Below are 13,656 nucleotides of genomic sequence, written 5' to 3'. Positions count from 1 at the left end.
CTGATCCTGTGACTTAAATAATTCCGAGAATTGGCATGATAAAAAAAAGTGCGTAGGTGTGTATATTTTCAACTGGGGAGGCATTAAAAACCGCACACATTTTCTTTGAGGCCTTATGGTTTCAAGATTTTAGCAGCACATTCCCTACTGAAACACGTGCTGATCAGGTTATCACACACAATGCTGCACCTATGCTGACTCCATCATAACTGGGATGAATAACTGAAGAACAATACAAATGCAGTAACAATATATTTTGCAGTTATATGCTTAGATCCTCAGAGATTTAAAACAACTAAAAGCTTCCTAACATCCTCAAGTACTGAAGCAGCTATTTTAGTGTAGCTTAAACTAATTTTGTGCAACACTCCTGTGTTTGTGCAACCCTCCTGTGTTTGTGCAACAAGTGTGCAGATCTGCCTGCATGAAATGTATAATTCAATGGTCTCTAGTGCCCTGTGTACTCACTGCTTTAATATAAAAAATATATATAAATCTTTACTTTTTTCCTCCACACTACTCTTGTAGATCAAGCTCATGGATGAAAACTCTGATGGCAACCAGAGCCTTTATGCATAACTACTGCTAATGTTTCCTCAGCCTGCTCTCCTTGCTTAACCCCAGTTGTTGATAATAGGTTTGTTGAAAGACTAAACTACTTTGTGTTCATGAACATGGAACAATATCTACTTCAGTAAATAATTATATATATGATTATACACAGACTGAGCAAAGATATTCCTGGTGTCTGGAACAGAGGTAAATTTAAATATGGTAAATTTTAATGGTAAATTTAAATATTAGACCAGTTTAAATGTCACCAGACCTCAGTGTTCCCACAGAATAATTGATTCTGGTTTGAGTATTTCCCACAAAACAAAAGGAATATTCAAGGGAGGGAAGACTGATAGCTGCCAAACACCACATCAGTCTTACCAGTGCTCTAACAGAATGTGGGAGAATTAGAGAACACTGAAACTAAAGCATGAAGCCTGAGAGAGGAACCATTATACCCCCTGAAACCTATGAATGAATATGAAGAAAGGCAATTCTGCAACTCAAACATCAACACACCACACATAAAAATAGACAAGAGCCTTCCCCACCCTGCACCTTTGCTAACAGTTGTCTAATTAAGAATAATGAACCTTTTGAGACAAAAGGGGGAGTGGAGAGCAGAAGGAAATAATCCTATATTTACTCTGCCTTTCAAAGTAGCATTTCTGTGATTTTCATTATATCAGCACAGAAAAGTTCTACGTCTACTTCTGATACAATATCTTTTCATAATGTCTTACCTTTTGACCTTTAGAGTGACTGTAAAAATCATCAGGCCAAACATCCTTCCCAAACATAACATCATCATTGAGATAAATAAACTTCTGAGAAAGGCCACTGATACGATGAATATGACTTTCAATAGCTGGTGAACTGAAAGTAGGCAAATGACTCACATTCTGAAATATTTCCTGAAACAAGAAAGTCACCACCACCAAAAAACAATTTCAGAAGGAAAAAAACCACAAACCCCAAACAACCCCAAAACAAACAAACAACAACAAAAAACCCCAAGGTCAGGCACATCATATATTTGATACTTATCTACTAAAAAAAATTATAAAGAACAGGAGAGATGAAAGAAGTAAAAGTACTTCAGCAAATGAAGACTTCAATATCTCATTTTTCCCACATAAAATCATTTTCAAGTCTGCTGCTTAACTAAGAAACTGTACCTGGTTCATTACAAAGACACAAACTTTCACACACTCCTCTTTCATTGGGTAGTGGATCAGGCCAATGTACACATCTATTATTCTCATGAAGTACAGGCTGCACAAAATTTCCAGCAAACTGAACCTCTTCCAGCATTCAAAAAAATATTTTAAATAACTTCACAAGCAGACAGCAACAGAACTTGAATTAATATCTTTTTACCACTTAGAGCTCAGAGCTCCTATGGCACGTCCAGATGCCAAAATTACTCCCAAATTCGTTAAGAAGCTACTTGATTATTTTTGTTTAACTTATTCAGGAAGTTTGAAGTATTTCTTTTCTCTTTTTGAATAACACTTTTGGAATGCATAGATACTTTTTTTGTAGCCACCTTCTCAGTTCCAGTAATTTTAATCCATCCTGTCTCAACACAAGCTTATTAAGATTATTACTGGTTCTGACAGTGTCTATGGATTCAGATTACATCTTCTTCTCTCTAGGTTTTTTATAAATAGACTCGATAAGGAAATTAGACACAGGTATACATTAGCTGAAGCCTCAATATTTGAAAAAGTGAACTAAATAAAAGCTTGATATATATTCAGTTATGTGATTAGTCAAAACACAAAGACATACTGGGGTTTACTAAAACTGTGGATGAGACAAGGAAGAGGTTGCCACTTCTTCCAAATAAATGCAGCCTTTAGCTGAAAGTGGATAACTGCATTTCAAAGCAAACACAGCATCTTTACTAGTGGCACTTTCATACCAATGTTTTTGTTTGGGGGTTTTCTGTTTGATTTTTGTTTGGGTTTTACCTGATGTGTCACTATAGTTATCCGAGGATTATCCAGGTTAAGCCAGGAAGGAATCTGCCCATTGGTGACGATGAAAATATGTCGTACCCAAGGGGCATGCCTCTCTATTGATCGTAAGGAGTATCTCAGCTCTTCATTATCTTCAAAACGGCTGGCAGAAACATCTTCATCCTGTTTGGACTATAAAAATGAAAAATCCATCCTTAGATTCTAAACAGAACATACAAGTTCTGATCCAGCTAGGTCAGGATAGTGTGCTATGGGTGCATAAGCACTTCAGGTCTTAGTCATTCAAAAATAAAAAGTACATTCATCAATAACAACTATTCTTATGAAGGATCATATTCTTCTGAATTATCAAGATGAACAATACAATCTTCTGACATCACTGGCTGACCACCTGGTATCATTAGGATGTCTGCTGACCACACTGCAAGGTGACACTGCCTTGTGTGATACTAGTTCTTAAAGAAAGAAGCCCAGTCAAAAAAAAAAAACAACCCTCCTGCATTTCAAATCAGTAACATTTCAAATCAGTAACATTACCTTTCAGAAATCCAGTTTCAAGAGGCTGAGACCTTCCAAGTACATTGCATCATAAACTGTATTTAAATGTCACCTAATATAGATATACTGGAAGTGTCATGATGTAGTAGCTCTGCAATTTTCCCCTGCTCTGTTATTTTAAAGAATTTAAGCAGAAGAAAATTAACAAAACTTAGCCTAATACTCTCTATCAAATAGCTTAATGTTTCTGTGTGTTTTTATCAAAGAGAAATTTCTTCAATTAGAAACTCATTAGTTAAGTAACAAAATTAGGTTACACGACACAGTAACACAACTCTTTTTATGAGAACTTAATGACCTCTCCTAAAACCTACAATTAAAGCTTACTAACAGGAACATTTCTAAAGTCCAAATGAAACAGGAAACTTAAAAAAATATTTGAATGTTTAACAATTACTATTTCCACTGCAAATTCTAGACACAGAATGAGCCTTCTTTTCTAATATGTAACACAGTTTTCACATCATCAAAAGCGTAATACCTGAAAACATTTCAGCAACACCAGCAGCTATTGCCTAGGTATCCATTCCCAAAAAAATGCATAATTTCAACATGGGGAAATAAAAAGTTTGAGTTCAGGGTTGGTAGGTAGAGTTTCTTAAAAGCTCAGTTGACAGGACACAAAAGCAAGTTTTTCTGGGTTGGGCACATTTATTTTACCCAAGCCACTGGACATTTACCATAAAATTAAATTCCAGCAGGAGAAAAACTCCAAGATTTTAGAAAATCTTATCTTGAAACTCACACCTTGTTATTTCATTTCCTGTTTCTAAACAAACATCCTTTCTGTATCAAAAGCATTCAAAGTAAGCCTCCTTTCCTTACACACACCTGTATTTCAGGACTTCAACACTTGTGGAAGAGAAGCAATTAACATTTGCTCAGCATAAATGATGCTGCAAAGCAAAAAATTACTAAGAAACATATTGGGAATGAGATAATCATGTTTGCTAATAAAAGCCTTTATCTGCCCCACACAGGAAGTCTGTTTATCTGCCAGTCAGAATCAGTCAAGCCTTTCAGGACTTGACTGCAACACAACTTTATCAGAACATGTGCAGAGGGCAAAATTTTTCACTTAGTGGGGAACACGAAAACTTCAATTAAATGTCACACTGCTTGATTCTTCCCTCTCCTTTACTTGAGAATTGGACAGTGTTCTTGTGACGTTTCTCACAACCTCAGAGGCACTTGATTCTTAATACTTCCAAGCTTCTGGAAGAAATCCCATGTTCCTTGTCATAGGTAGCCTCTACTTGCAGTTTTTAAATGCTGTAACCTTTATGTGCTGTAACAGATTTTACCTACCTGACTGACAGAGCTGAGGTCCCATAACAAATAAGCAGGATTAAGCACCAGTTCTTTCCCATCTATAGTCATGTTCTTCTTTGTTTGCTTGTTCAGTTCTTGGAAACCCTTAGGGTTATTCAGTTGCAAGAGAGCCACGCTGGCTTCTGAATAGAGCTGTAACTGTACAAGCAGAGAAAACAATTTCTGGCATGCAGCACTCTTTCTCTGCTAATTCCACATTTTTGTTGTATTTTTCTTACTAGAGTTACCAAGAAGAATGACTGCTAAGTAATGTATTTAAAGAACTACAATTTTGTAAGAACACAAAAAGGAGTAGTAAAATGGGAAATGGAAAAAACATTTAAAGATACAGAACATTTCTAAATGCTTAGTTTTCACTTTACAAAGAAAATTTCTCTTTACACAATGATCCAGTCAGCAGTAAAGCTGTTCACGTTATAAATGTTTCCGGAGCAAGTGAATACTAAGTCACCATCCATTCCCTCCCACCCCAATAACAAAATTCATGTTTTATTAAAATTTTATTATATGACTGGAAAAATCATCCTTTTTTTTTTCCATCTTAAACAAGCAACGATCTTCTCAGAAAATTAAGGGCATCAATGTATCGTTGCTGTCAGATGCGTGAAATTTTCAGAATGGTTTACAGTTAGTTCAACCTACAGCTCCGAAATCTGAGATACAAAGGGCTCCAGAGCTAATCCATGTGGGTCTCCAAGCCCTTAATGATGGTTGCCAATATGCTATTAAGGTCATTTCTTAGCTGAGGACTGTTTGATCTGTTTGCTGTTTTTATCTCTTGCCACCAGTAAGTCTGTATATCAGATTTCATAATGCACAGGATGAGGGGCTTGCACTACACACCCACTCACCCTTTCTCTAACAGCTTAAAAATGACAGGGCAACAAAGCATCTCCCCAGTAATATGGCATAACCCAATAAAATGCTGTGTTTACCATATGAAGTAGCATGAGCAGATACAATCAAGCTAAAAGCAGAACTGCACTTGGAGTTTCCAAGGGTATGCCTGATTGAGAATAAATGCAGTTAATCATTAATGATATTTATTTGAGCCTATGCTTAATTTTTGTTCCTTCAGGCAGCATAAGACAAATAACCACATCTACCAGGTTTTCAGTTGCATAAGATCTGTAAATGCAATTCATAAGCTACCAAAATTTGAATAATGTCAGGTTCAAAAAAACCAAATCCATCAGTTTCTTTCATAATAACCTTAAGTGGTTTTATTTATTTTTTATTAAATGTGACCCTTTCTGCTCATTTTAAAACACCACTCGTCCCAGAGTTAGCAGCCCTTCCCTTAGTAAGACCAGCTGTTCCACTTGTGACATTTCAAAGCTGTTGATGCTTTGACTCATATGCTATTTGAGATCTTTCAATCTGACTTATGAGGCCTGCCATTAGGAAAATCTGATAAATCTCAGACCTTCCAAGGAATCATCTGAACCTATGGGTGGAAAGGATGGCTTCAGTAGCTAAAGGGCTGAGGTATAGTTATGGACTGCAGCCAGCAACCTCCAAAAATATCGGGATCAAAATGCTACAGATTACAAAGCTGCCATCATTGGGTATGTGCTTTATTTAGGAATACAACAGTGTCACACAGTCCTTTAGAATCTGTAATTTAAAACATACATATAACAAACAAAAATATTACCATTCTAGAGCTCTGAAAGCATTTGAAAACATTCAGTTTCTCTTTAACTTGTTCCCACCAAACTCAGCAAAATAAATACCTGTACTACAGACTCCTACCTAGATTTATTACACACATTTCCCCTTTCCCCCCACTAATACAGCATATACGCTGCATTTTTTTAATTTGTAATATTCCAAGCACAAACAAGAAGTAGTGGAAAAACACTCCACTGCTCAGCATCAGTTAAGCTAAACACTGAAATAAATAGATTATTTTTATTACCTCAGTGTGGTTTTTTTCCAGTAGTATCTTTTTTAAGAAACCAGTATTTTCCTTAGCAGAGCTACAATTAAGTTAGATTTCAATGAATTTATCTGGTGATATTACTAACAAGATTCTAATAAATTGCAGGCTCTGCTCCTACCATTTTGTTGCTGGTACATTCAAAATGGAAATTTCTGGCAGATTTTCTACTGTCTCACAGGTATTAACCTCCCCTCGGTAGGGATGCACACAATTGTCCATTCCCTTGGAATATTACCTTATACAGAACATCTCCATCCTGCCAAAGCAGGTTAGCAGATCTAAAGGCATTGTAAAGATAGAATAGAAAAACAAGTAGATAGATGGTCAGTGTGACCAGGCGAGGCTCTGCTAACCCAAGTGGGCTGAAAACACACCCAGGCCACCACTGCACATTTCTATCACACACTTGAAAATGAGACAGGAAAACTGCATTTTCTCCATCAGGTAGCTTTAAAAGCAGGTTCTCCTTTGGAGCCAGCATGTTTGGCATTGCTTACTAGGAGACAGGCTAGATGAGCTCAGACATCCCATGTGGAAGTAAACACCTTCATTTCCATTTTCTCAAGGTAAGAGGCCTCGAGCACTTTTTTTTCTGAGGTGGGGCTTAGACTCTTAACCAGTCTTCAAATTATTTTGCTTTGTCTTCTTAATGACTAAAGTTGATTGTCAAAGAAATGAGATGCTCCTTTTTCACACTACAGTATGGATATTGGGAAAATTCATATGCCCACATAGCAGGGGAAGGGGGCCATGTGTTGCCTTAAAGAGTTAAAAAAGTTTAATGAACATGAAACACTATTGTCTTTACAAACGTCTCAAGTTCCCTTTATGAAGTGATACAGTAGGAGGCTCATCTCTGAGCCAAAACTAATGCAATGCCTTAAAGTTTTTTTCTACCAAGTTTACTTACTCCATCTGTGTGATCATACAACACCAGCTCCTAAAGCCACCTGTCTGCTCCAACAACACTGACAAGCCGCAGTAAGAATCCCAGACCCCTCATCCTCAAGGCAGTGAGGACAGCAAAACACCACTGTGCCTGCAGGTTCCCAGGTGAATTTTCTTCCATTAGTAAGACAAGGTTAATAAGACAGCCCTTAGTTTCTAACATACTTGCTCATATTTGTGTATATGTGTGCGCATGTGGATTAAAGGACACAATATTTTGCAAAGAGGGAGATCTCAGTTGTCCTTGAGGCAACTAGGATATCAAATCTTGGAAGAAGATCACCTCTCCAAAAATTTTCACTTCTATATATAATCTCAGTGAAAAATTGTTAGCATGACAGCCTCAAAAAACCAAAATCAAACCAATCAAATCCTTTTGCCCAGTCAATCCTTCCCTTGCCAGTCTTTATATCATGACTTCAAAAATTAAGTCATAAGTGTCTCCTTAAACTGAATAATAGTTTTCTTTAGATGTGTAGTTAAGGGGTGGGAAAACTAAAATAAAATGTTCAGTTGTTCTTCATATATGTCCAACATAATGTCTTTCAAACAGCTCAGCAGCCATCAGCTGCACAACCAGAGTAACACCTCCATCTAGTGGCTTGTTACACTCAGTTAAGAAAGCACAGACAACAAAAAGCAGCCAAATATAATTTTCAACCTTATCTGTCATAACACTCACAATGCAGAACAACAACTATGACCAACAGACTGATTAACACTGCTGATTAACTTTCATTTGGAAATAAAATTCCATATCATTACATTACAGCATAGGCCATAAGTACAAAAATTCAGTAGACCGCAACAGACATAATTCACCTTGGAAATGAAGCCATTATATCACAAATCTTCACTTCTTAACCACTTCTAGTTGACCTCAGCTGTTTTTCTCAGTGATTTTTAGAAGAAATATCTGGCCCAGATGTCTGAACAATTTTTGGTCCTCTTTGGACTCAGAGGGGATTTGAATCAAACTAAAGCAGTCTAACTAAAACAGCTATATCAACATTCAGCACAAACTCACTGACAGCTGCGCTCCTTCTACTCACCAACAGTATACTCCTTTTCTCACTTTTCTTCCCTTCTAACAGCAGCATTGCTGGAAGTGTTTTTCATCATTTCTTTACTTCCAGCATTGCATTAAGAAACAGTCCCTCAAAGCATGAAGAAACCCATTAAGCATCAGAGGACATCTATGAGACAAGTCTAGCTTAAACTCAGGTGCAACTTTCTTCCTCTCCGCCAGGCGTGTTACACCACTTCAGAGAGCTTAGATTAAGAGATACCATAACAACAGAGGAATTGCTTCAGATTTCAGAGGAGACTATAAACAACCAAAATTTCTCCTACTTAACTGTAGCATCAACACAGCATATCTCTCTGATAAGAAGAAAACCACACTTGGCTGTGTTTACCATAACTGCCTACCTACAACATCCACTGAAAGGATGGACTCTGAGCTTGGACCTTAGCAAAGGCTTCTATAGAAACAATATTTCATCCAAACTTCACGTTTAAAAAATTTTATGCATGCAAATAAAACATTTCTTACATTTATATACATATATTTCATTGTAAGTACAACATACAAAAATTGCTGCTATCAAGAGTAGAGAACTGGTTGAGAAAGAACTCACTGTTATGACCACATGGGGTACAACAATCCCAAATTAATTGTTCTAAAACGTCCACCACCAGTAAAAGAAACACAGAAAGCAAAGTTGACTGGAAAGAGAAACTGCAGAATGCTGTGGATACCTGACAAAAGATTGTGTTTATACAGAGATACGCCTAGCCAAATTGCAGAAGAGAATTCTTAGGAACAGATAATGAGTTGATCACAATGGCAATGTTTACACAGAGATAAGAACACACTAAGGAAAAGGGAACCAGCACAAATAGACAACACATGACTGATCACAAGGAAAAAAACATAAACGAGACAGCTTTAGGGAAAAATCATGTAGAAACATGATAGGCATGGGATAGCCCTTCCATAAAAACAGAAAAGGAGATGGAAAATGTATCTAAGACAAGCCAGAGATACAGCCTTTATGTTCATCTGGACAGCAGCAAAAAAAAAAACAAAACCACTGAGAAACTATAGTATTTCTAAATTTGCTAAAGAGCTAACCTGGTGATCAGCCTGGACACAGACAACAGATTAGCCAGCTGCTTGGATATAAGAAGTACAACTGAAACACAAAAAGAATTGATCCATCATGTTTTCTGTTGGACTAATACTGCTAGGAGAGCCTACTGAAATGGAAAAAGCGACGTTGAAAGCAATGAGTTGACCAAATGAAAAAAAAAAATAATACTGTAATCAAAAAACTAAGGTCCAGGCAGAATTGTTCCACAAGTCTTAAGACCACAAGGAAATAATAAAACCAGTAGATGGCTCAAATGTAATTAGGAGAAATCCAGGTATTTCATTCTTCAAAGGTGTCCATGAAAGATGAAGTGTCTCTGTTCTAGCACACGGACTAGCCTAAGGTCTGTACTTGACATATTCACAGCAGAAATCCTGGAGACAATTATGAACTTCTCAATGCTGGAAGCAAAAAGTCCACACAGGACGGAAAAAAAAAGGGAAAAAAACCTATCAAAACTGACTTTACAATAGTCAGATAATGCAATTAGAGAAATAACTACAATGAACGAAGACAGAAATTATCTGCAGAGAGCTGGGGAACAAGGAAAAAACCAGCAAAAAACACCCCTCAACAGGAGGTATTCGTATACTAAAAGTACTGTGTTTTAGCAGCAAAATTATTAGTACAGCCATGACAACAGACATCAGAGTAAAGAAGAAAAGGTCGTAAAATATCAAGGACAGAAAGACACTAAAGGGTCCAAGAAAAACACATAAAAAGTTACTCTGACAAAGGAACACCAAGTGTTAATGATACAAAACACCAGAAATAAAAAATAAAAAAGTAGAGTACTATGGCACAAAACTGATTTAAGTCAAAATCATTGCAGAAAAGAACATAAAGAAACATCTGCTAAAGGACAGAAAATGAAATTCCAAATATTGTTTGGAGGGAGAACATTCTTCTCATATGTTACTATGAGAGCCTATGTCTATGATGTTCAGCCAGAGAACAAACACTGCCAGGGATGATGCTCCAATATATTCCCAGATGTGGTAGCACACAGATTTCTTTTCCACAAAATGATCTGTGAACTGAGAGAGGCAACATAATTTCATATACCAATTTGGTGGTTAATGAGAACATTACAGAAGAGCTGCTCCTAGAAAATAACCCTATGTCAGGAAAACATAAGCTAATTGATTTTAAATTGAAACAGAAAAAAATAATTAAGGAATGTCAAGTTACTAGATTTCTTGAATGCTAAAAGGGCAAATTTAGCAAACGAAAAGAGCTGGTACAAACACATTCTGAGCTCTTCAGCTACATCAAGTCAAATGTATTAAAACTACCAGCAATCTGTAACTTAAGCTGTGGTGAGGAACTAGAATAGGCTCGAAACCCAAAGAGATGAAGCTGTGCTCAAATAAGATTGTTCAGATGGCGCAAAGTCAGGAAGCATTTAACTAGCAATGTTCCTCATGCAAACTTGAAATCAAGAACCTAGCAACTGAAGTACCATCTCTTGTTGGATAGTAATCTCATTTCTCTACAGAAACACCATTTCTTTAAAGTGATTAAAAAAATACCCACAGCTTATGAAATAAGCAGACTGGCAGACTGACCATATGAATATCCACTGTTGTTTAACCCTGTGACACTAGAGATGTAAACGAAGGCCAAAAAAAAAAGCTATTCAAGCTGAAATGGCTATTTAAAAGCTCTATTAAGCTGTTTTAGGGAATGTATGAGGAGAGGTACACATGTGTTTACTTTGCAAGGTTTCTACCATTAGCAAGACTAGCACAGTCAGCTAACACAAGCTGAGACAAGAAAGAAGAAATTCAGCTTGCGTTATATTGCATTGTGACCAGCCTTTGAAGGGGATTACACAAGACAATTTCTGCAATAGAATACGTGAGTTGTTAGCCCAGCTTGCCAAAGAAAATGAAAGACTTTTCCTCATTTGAGCACAAAGAACAAGCCATAAAGTAAATTAGCACATGCTACAGGTAGACATCAGATTAATGAAGACAAATTACCTACCGATTGACATCCCTTTATCCCTGCTAACCCCTTCTCCTCCACAAACTCTTTGGCCTCAGTCCTCTCCACACCATGAATCACATCTCTCTTCAGTGCATAAGCCAATGACTTTAACAAAGTTCTTAAACTTTTACCTATCTGTTAAATCTGGCGTAACTCAAACAGGTGTCCAAGTATCAGAGAAGAACAGGAGGCGCTAAATGTTAGTGGATGACAGTCACCCAAGTTGTGTGATCTGTTGCCTTGCAGATGGGTCAACTGAAATGCAACTTGCTCAAGACCCTACAGAGTATGTGGCAGTGAGAAATGCAGTGTTTGGTGCTGTTACTATTAAGAGAATTCCTCTAAAAGCAAAGAGGGAAGAAAAAAGCCAAGAAGAAACAAATTCTGTCACATTAAACAAGTCAGTCATCTAGAATCCTAGAGCAAGACAACAGCCTATAGCAAATGGCTGAGAGAAACTGATAAGGCTGGTCCCTTTCAACCAGTTGCAAGTTAGTAAATCCAATGCCCAATAACTTGCAGTCACAGAATGAACAACTGGTCTTTTGAAGGAAACTCTTTAAGACACTATTTGCTACTCTTCACTACTCAGGAAAGAGTCACACAGAAAAACCCCAGATTACTATCAGAAATATTCTAAGTCTCCTCAGTGAGTGAGATCCCAAATGTAAGCCATTTCAAAAGACCAATACAAGTCAAGTACTCTTTCTTCCAGACCCTTACCAGTTTTACTTTAGAGGCCAGGCTCTCTGGTAGTTTTGTTCGGAGCTGATTTGTTTCTTTGAAGGTAGCTGGAAATCCACTAAGGAAGGCCAAGTCTTGCATTAATACCAGACCTGGAACTTCTTTGTCTGTAGTCTAAAAACAAGAATACAGGGTATAAAGATCTTTTCACACTTACAGTAAGGTTTGTTTCAGAAGTTTTCGCTTTTTACTACATGCGAGTTATGGAGAAAGAATAGTCCAGAAACTTTCTAAAAATGCACAGAATGTTCAACACACAGAAAAGCTAATCAACAGATTTTAAAAGAACATACCAAGTAAGCCCTCCATACTATCTGTTTGCTGTTGTCTTTCATCATTCCAGAATGGGCAGCTTCAACTAGAATACATAAAATGTATTGTAGATCAAAAACTGAAAGTCACTTCTTTTTCATATTCTATTAATCAACATATATTTTTGCAAAGTAAAATGATTTCAATATTTATGGCGTGAAGAGTTATCTTTACAAGTAGTAAAAAACTCTCGGTAGTGAAATAAACACTAGTGGTTGGGCTAGTGAGTGGTAGTGGTTGGGCATTACATATTAAACAAAACAAGAAGCTCATACCTGCCCTAAGACCCTACTTATATATGCTGAATACATGAATAATTTTGTTTTACAGTATGCAATCCTTTGAGCAAGGGCAGAACTTACTGCGCAATATTTAAACTAGACTTCACAGCAATTAAGGGAGGACTTCCAAAACTAATCTTCCTCATTCTAAACCTCAGCCTTCTGAGATTACCAGTGCAAGACAGATACTCAGATATCAAACCTGTTTTGCAATAGTCCTTTAAAGCATGGAACTCTAATTGTCTGTAATCAGTTGTCTGGGAGGTAAGCAAATGGTATCATTAATGTTAGCATTTAGAGGAACAGATCGAGGGCTAGAGACACAGAATGACTTGCTAAAGTTAAACAGAAAATTAGCTGCAGAGTAGGTAACTGGAGGAAAAAAGGACCCCAAAACTAATTCACGGCAGCTTACCAAAAAAAAGCTTCCTCTAGAAAACTGGACGGAATCAGACAAAGAGGTTCTTACCATCCTTAGGGCTATCAAAAACTATTACTGTCACATTGGTAGAAGGATTTTTTGGTTTTGCTACAAAGAACATATTGTTAGCAGCTTGTAAAGCAGGATGAATGGACAGCAGGTCTTTCAGTGTGACGTTGATAGGCAGTGCAGGATCCAGGACAAGCATTGGCACTTTGATGCAGTGTGTCAGCAAACACTCCAGTTGCTTCTCGCTACAGCAAAATACCAAAGGTATATTTAACATCAGTAGAAAATTTAGGACAAAAGCCAGTGTCAGATGCAACTAGATGTTTTCGTAAAATCGGCTCAGTTGACTGTAACACTTGCTGTGGCATGGGGACATTGTTGAAATCACTCTTACTTAGATGTAGAAGAGGAATATTTG

The 13,656-nt window shown here is 37.1% G+C and overlaps 1 protein-coding gene across 4 annotated transcripts in view; it reads right to left on the bottom strand.

The window, feature by feature from the left end:
- GNPTAB (N-acetylglucosamine-1-phosphate transferase subunits alpha and beta) overlaps positions 1-13,656 on the bottom strand; it is a 42,081-nt gene that overhangs the window by 16,540 nt on the left and 11,885 nt on the right. For all 4 annotated transcript variants that reach the window (XM_050323493.1, XM_050323492.1, XM_050323494.1 and 1 more), the window contains 6 exons: positions 13,278-13,483; positions 12,509-12,573; positions 12,195-12,329; positions 4,407-4,568; positions 2,532-2,711; positions 1,299-1,469 (listed from right to left, as the gene is read on the bottom strand). In XM_050323493.1, coding sequence (XP_050179450.1) covers positions 1,299-1,469; positions 2,532-2,711; positions 4,407-4,568; positions 12,195-12,329; positions 12,509-12,573; positions 13,278-13,483 — 919 coding nt within the window. The remainder of the gene's footprint in view (positions 1-1,298; positions 1,470-2,531; positions 2,712-4,406; positions 4,569-12,194; positions 12,330-12,508; positions 12,574-13,277; positions 13,484-13,656) is intronic.

The sequence above is a fragment of the Myiozetetes cayanensis genome, unplaced genomic scaffold (assembly GCF_022539395.1).
Source record: "Myiozetetes cayanensis isolate MyiCay16 unplaced genomic scaffold, myiCay2020 scf3, whole genome shotgun sequence".
NCBI lineage: Eukaryota > Metazoa > Chordata > Aves > Passeriformes > Tyrannidae > Myiozetetes > Myiozetetes cayanensis.
The sequence above is the reverse complement of the archived record's forward strand: the minus strand, read 5'-3'. Positions and strand labels throughout refer to the sequence as shown.